The sequence below is a fragment of the Gastrolobium bilobum genome, unplaced genomic scaffold (genome assembly GCF_033153095.1).
Source record: "Gastrolobium bilobum isolate Gb01-03AN ecotype WA unplaced genomic scaffold, APGP_CSIRO_Gbil_v1 utg12574, whole genome shotgun sequence".
Classification (NCBI taxonomy): domain Eukaryota; kingdom Viridiplantae; phylum Streptophyta; class Magnoliopsida; order Fabales; family Fabaceae; genus Gastrolobium; species Gastrolobium bilobum.
Window position 1 is genome coordinate 157,316 of NW_026898098.1, and position 6,770 is coordinate 164,085.

At 34.9% G+C, this 6,770-nt stretch overlaps 1 protein-coding gene across 1 annotated transcript; it reads left to right on the forward strand.

Moving 5' to 3' along the window:
- On the forward strand, positions 1–6,251 carry LOC133312850 (kinesin-like protein KIN-14C). The gene is made up of 15 exons (XM_061514127.1): positions 1–51; positions 207–440; positions 535–792; positions 1,524–1,706; positions 2,187–2,396; positions 2,505–2,579; positions 2,764–2,910; positions 3,016–3,151; positions 3,263–3,372; positions 4,087–4,248; positions 4,325–4,545; positions 4,823–4,904; positions 4,988–5,092; positions 5,189–5,293; positions 6,019–6,251. Exons 1-15 carry the CDS (start codon positions 7–9, stop codon positions 6,196–6,198), a joined length of 2,253 nt encoding a protein of 750 aa, XP_061370111.1. The 5' UTR covers positions 1–6; the 3' UTR covers positions 6,199–6,251.
- The last annotated feature ends 519 nt before the right edge of the window (positions 6,252–6,770 follow it).

The window sequence follows — 6,770 nt, forward strand, 5'->3', positions numbered from 1 at the left end:
CCTGACATGGCTTCCCGAAACCAGAACAGGCCTCCTCGCAGCCCCTCAAATGTAAGCCCTTTCTCTCTCGTGTTTATGTGTTTCTTAGATTTTTATTCAAGTATGTTTGGTACAAGGGAAAAAAAAAAAATAGTCTCTAATTTGATATGAGTAGAACACGATATGCTGAAAAGGGGTATTAAAGGTGTTTTTCTATTTGGACGCAGAAAAAGGGAGGTGGTGAAGAAGTTCCCTCAGATAAGCGTCGAAGGATTGGAGCAGAAAAAATGGAGCGACAGGGTCGAGCCAGAGCTCCCTTTGCTACACTCAACAACAAAACAGATGCTAATGATGTTGGAGGTGCAGAAGTCCCCGAATGTGGCACTATTGATTTCACGAAAGAGGAAGTAGAGGCGTTGCTGAATGAGAAGATGAAAAAGGGGAATCCCTTTGATACTAAGGTTTCTCTTCATCTCGCGTGGCTAATTCCTTGATTTAATCAGTGATTTTGTTTATCGTGAAGCTTATTTATTTTTTTTTATTTTTTTTTTGCAGAAAAAAATGGAACAGATGACAGTCCTCATTAAGCGGTTTAAGGATTGTGTTCGATCCTTTCAAAGAAAGGAAGAAGGCTATATCCAAGAAAAAGAAAAGCTTCAGACTGACCTAGAATCTGCTGAGAGGATACAAGCTTCTCTTTCAACTGAGCTTGAGAAAGTTCGGATTGAGAAATCAGATGCTGAGCGGAAGGTAATGCTATGTTATGATCTGGATAATTTACACACTTGGTTAAATTTTGAAGTCCATGACCAAGTTACACAATAATTATTTCCTATGTAGCATCGATACTGACACAAGACACGACACGACACTCCGACACGTTAATTTTAAAAAATGTTAGATTTCGACATGTTAGAACACATTTTGATATTAAATAATATTTTTAATTTATGTTGCATATATTATATTTAATAATTTAACAAAAAAATAAATCTAAATTTATAATACTGATTAATTTTGCAAAGAAATATAAGATATCACAAATATTATATTAAATTCAATAAAATGGTAATAGTAATCCAACAAATCTACTAGTTACAACTAAAAATACAACGCAACGCAACCTTTGAACTTTTTTTTGAGTTTTTACAAAGTGCGTTAGAGTATCGGGGAGTGTCAGAGTATCGGAGAGTGTCGGGAAGTGTCGGACATGACACGTCGAGGTTTTTGAAGTGTCGGTGCTTTATAGATTATTTCCCTCTTGGATAATTCTATGGGATAGGTTTTACTTACCACCTTTCACTGATAATCTTGATATTGTTGGATCAAAATCAAATTGACGGTCTCACTTGATGCCATTTTCTAACCGTTGAATTGATTTTAATCTAACGATAATAAGGTTGGTGGTAAGAAAAAAAGGTGGTAACTATGACCTCTCTCAAATTCTATACTATGTTGAATGATTATTGTTCCTGTTTATTGGTTATTCTATTCTTGCAGGTTGCCTCACATTTTTCACCTCTGAAAACTTTTGAGTTTTGCAGGCCATTTCCTCACAAGAGTATATTGAGCGTCTGCTGCAGTACAATGAAAACCTTCGATCAGATCTTAATTCAACTAATGAGGCACGCAAACGACTGGAAACAGAGAAACCAACCATTCTGGAGAACCTTAGCAATGTAAGAGCCCACAATAAGGCATTGCAGGAGAAGTTGGCATCCCTTAAAGTAAGTTGTTTGTTTAGTGTGATGTTTGATTTTAAATATTTAATGCTGTTGAGTTTTGTCTTTGATAATGTTTTGTCCATAGGGAGTTTTAATTCTTAAATTTTCCAATTGATATTGCATAAAGTGTTTCCAATTAACTGAAATGGCTGTGAACAAGTTGGAATTTTTTTCTCCATTAAGTGCCACCTCGGGGTATGGAATGATAACTGAGTAGATTGATTAAGCTTGGCACGATGAGCTTGCCTTGTAGTTCTTCTATTGATTGCAATGACATCCTTCTCCATGCAAGCACTAGATTTCAACTTGTATAATAATTTTTAACATGCCATAAGTAACCTTTTTGAGAAGAGCAGTGAAACACAAATAATTTGAACTTGCAACCTTATACATTTTACTAATATTACTATATTGTCACTGAAGTATCTTAATAGTCTCCTTTTTGTGTTTTTTGGTTCCCTTGCTTATATCTTTCTTTATCAGGCTTCACAGGATGAGGCCATACAGCAGAAAGAAATTTTAGCAAATGACATCAAATGTCTACGGAATGAATTAAAACAAATCAGAGATGATCGTGATTGCCAACTGGGACGAGTACAGGCTTTAACTGCTGAAGTAGCAAGATACGAAGAATATACAGGGGAATCATGTGCTAAATTGGATACCTTGATGATTAAAACAAATGCCCTTGAGGTTAGTTGTATTGGTTGGATCCACCTTTTGGTTATTTTGATCCTATTAGTTATTTAATAAGCACTCCTCTGTTCATTAGATTTATATAGATAGTGCCTTTCTTTATAGGAGACATGTTGTTCTCAAAGGAAGCAATTAAATATGCTTCAGCAGCAGTTGATTGCTGAAAAGGAGAAGTTAAAGGTAAGTCAGTTGTGTGTGTTTAGTTAATTTCTCTGGAGGATTTACTTAACTTCATTATAATTTAAAACTGCGAATAAATGATTAAATATTTAAATGGCGTTATTTGATTTTTGCTTGTAGTAATTAATAGTTAGTGCATATTGATAATTACAACTGAAACTTTCTTTTATTTTCTTTTTGTTAGGTGGCCGATTTATCTGCTTCAGAGACAAGAACAATGTTTGAAGATCAAAACAGGACTATACATGAACTACAGGAACGACTGGCAGAGAAAGAATTCCAAGTAATTGAAGGAGAAAAGTTAAGGAAAAAATTGCACAACACTATACTGGTAAATCCGTTTTTGCTGAAAAATTATTACTACCTAAAAAATTCCCCCCTTATCAGTTTTTTTTGGCATAATAGATCCGTAGTATATAATCATATCTGTTTGTAGGAACTGAAAGGAAATATTCGTGTGTTCTGCCGTGTCCGACCTTTGCTACCGGATGATGGTCCTGGAGCAGATATGGTTGTTTCTTATCCCACGTCAACAGAAGCTCTTGGCCGGGGCATCGAATTGGCACAGAGCGGTATATGCACAAGCTTATTTCCCCCTTCTCTAGTGTTACTCTTCCTAATAAGTTTGCTGTATTTTATGTGCTTATTCAATTATAATAATTTCATTCTTTAACACGAAACAGGTCAGAAGTACCCTTTTACATTTGATAAGGTATTTAATCATGAGGCTTCTCAGCAAGATGTTTTCATAGAGATTTCACAGCTTGTACAAAGTGCGCTTGATGGGTACAAGGTGATATCTGCTTTGCCTCCTTTTAGTTCATTATGTGTAGGCAGAACCTAGTACATATAAAATAGGTATAAAAGAAAGAATGACAACTTTATAATATCGCAAGATGGAAGAATGCTTGCTATTGGCTTTGGGGATTTTTTGAAATGCAAAATTTCGTGGTTGCACTTTTACTTCTATTTCGGTTTATTCTTAGGGTTTTTTTAATGGTTGTTGTTATTTGAAGTAAATTGTGTTTGATTATTGTTTTTGGACTTCGTTGTCGTAATTGATTTTCGATTGCTTTGGTTGCTGTTACCTTTCCTCTGTGGTCTGCTGGTCTACATCTCAGTTTTTGTAGTTTGTTGATTCTGGCAGCTCTGGCAGTATATTTCAAACTACGCTCAAAGCTATTTGTACTTGAAAATTAACTTGTATATTTGTTATTTAATATGAACTGTCGCACGGTGTTTTGGTCACATGGACTGTTGTCTGGCTACATCTGAGTAGTACCTTGTGTTTGGTGTTTTTGTGTTTCTGTAGCTTAGGGTTTGTCTCTTGAAAAAGTCTTTTTTTCTTCATGAAATGCACCACAGAAATGGAAGGCATTATGCCATTATGGACAATTCTTTCTGGGGCCTTTTCTTTTGTACTTTCTCTTTTTTATTTGTGTTGTTTTGGCTATTACAAGATAAACTATGCCTTGGCTGACAAAGGGCATATCGTTTGTTATGCTAGGTCTGTATTTTTGCTTATGGACAGACTGGTTCAGGCAAAACCTATACAATGATGGGTAGGCCTGATGCCCCAGAGTTAAAGGGGTTGATACCACGATCTCTAGAACTGATATTCCAGATTAGTCAGTCCCTGAAAGATCAGGGTTGGAAGTACAAAATGCAGGTTAATATACTTATCCTTATTTTCATGAGATTAAATATACGTGGAAACTTTGACAAATTTTGTAAAATATTTGCAGGCTTCAATACTGGAAATATATAATGAGACAATCAGGGATTTGTTATCATCAAATCGGTCAAGTGGTATTGACCTAACACGAACAGAAAACGGTGTTCCGGGAAAGCAGTACGCCATTAAACATGATGTCAATGGAAACACTTATGTTTCAGACCTCACTATTGTAGATGTATGTAGTGTAAATGAGATTTCCTCCCTTCTGCAACAGGCTGCACAAAGCAGGTGAAGTTATGCGTGAAACCTGCAAATGTTTTTTTTTTTTTGTTGCGTTATGAAGTTATGCTTGAATGAACTTTTGGGACATATGGGTGCAAGAGTGCAAGAACTCATGTGCCTTCCATATGAATTTTGGATGACCAATATTTTTCATTTTCAACTAATCCATTATTGAAGCTGTCAAGTTTCTTGATACTTTAAATTATTTTTAGAATAAATTTTAGTATGTTTTACTCAGAAGATTTAACTCTTAATATATAAAATACCCCTTGTGTTTTTCCAGGTCTGTAGGAAAAACACATATGAATGAACAATCATCACGAAGTCACTTTGTCTTTACGTTGCGTATATGCGGGATTAATGAGGTACTGACTTTCTGACACATTGGTATATTTTTTGTGCATTTATTTTGATCCTGTTTCCTCATGTACCTTTTCTCTCGTTGAAGAACACTGAACAACAAGTGCAAGGTGTGTTAAACCTGATTGATTTGGCTGGAAGTGAAAGACTGTCGAGAAGTGGGGCGACTGGGGACCGGTTAAAGGAAACTCAGGTGTCTGTTTTCGTTGCTATGAACTTGAGCTCTATGTCAATTACTTTATCTTCATTAATAAACAAGTAATAAATTTGCTATATATATGTATGTCAGGCTATCAACAAAAGTCTCTCGTCATTGAGTGATGTTATATTTGCTTTGGCAAAGAAAGAGGAGCATGTCCCCTTTAGGAATTCAAAACTGACATACCTTCTCCAAGTATGTTTCTATGAAATTTTGTATTCCTCAGTATTATTTTCTTTTCTTTTATTTTCATTAATTGTTCATAAGGAAGATGGATGACGTGTCTATTGAACCTAAGGCTGCAATTTGCTGACTGTGTTGGATGAATTCATTAGGTTAATCTTGTAATTTAAATTAAAAGAATGAAAAAAATCCACTCCGAGAGTAGTTTGATACTACTGACACATCACACATGGATGTCACTCAAATGACTGTCTTTACAATGAGTCCAATATAGTAAAGGGATTTCTTAATATGATGATCTGCATGGTTCTAGTGACTTGATTTCTATCAATTTGAAGGCATTAAAGAGATGGAGGACTGTTTAAAAAAGTTGGCTCAAGTATTTTGACATGTTGAACGTAAAACAACATGCTACAGAAAATCTGTGGATTATATTATCATCTCCCATATTAAGATGGTCAAAAATTTCATTTAGGAATCGTTTTGTCCGCCAGAACTTCAGTATAAAACTAATTTGGAGGTACTCTCTATACTGGATACTGTTGTTCCAATTTCAGGGAGTGACGAAGATTGTTTTAAGGATGATAATGTTCTGCTAAACTTCGTTTTTTTTTTTTTCCAATGGCTTTTATAAGATTATATTCTTTTATCACATAAGCATCTCGGTATACATTTTGCTTGACATATACGTAGGTACATACCCAATTCATAATTTGATTCTGTTCTATGCATTACAGCCATGTCTTGGAGGGGATTCGAAAACTTTAATGTTTGTGAATATCTCCCCTGATCCAGTATCAACTGGAGAGTCACTTTGCTCCCTTCGTTTTGCCGCCAGAGTCAACGCCTGCGAAATTGGTATTCCGCGGCGTCAGACATCCACACGGTCCTTTGATTCTCGTTTGAGTTGTGGATAAAAGAAGTGTTAATTTGTTCTTTGATAAATGTAACTGTCTTAACTTGTAGACAATTGGGCTTGTATTGCTTGGTTGTAACTGTAAGGAGGCTTGGCTTTAGCCTCTCTGGTATTACTGATGATTTGTATCATTTAGCTGCGACATTATAATATTTGATTTATTTTAGGAGTATATTAATTCTAATTTCTGTGTATGACTTCACTATTGATTAATACTTCCAACTTCATGACGTGGACGGCACGTTTATTTTGGGGTCTTCAACAGCACTTAACGAACATGGTTCTGGTTCATAGAAAATGTTATTGATTCGAGGGATAGGTTATTATGTTTAATTTTTTTTTTTACTTTATTTACTCATCTTTAACATTATTGGATTATAATTTTTAGAGAAGAGAGAAATAATAAAAGTTAGTTGAAATTTTGATTTAACATACAAAAATGAGTAAGTAGGTAAGATAAATTTAAAAAAATGTAAGTAGAATATTTTATCCTTAATTCAATCAGCACTAACAGTATTTGCATTAGGGTGTTAATTTGTGAGCAGATGACAGGTGTAGAGAAAATAATCCATT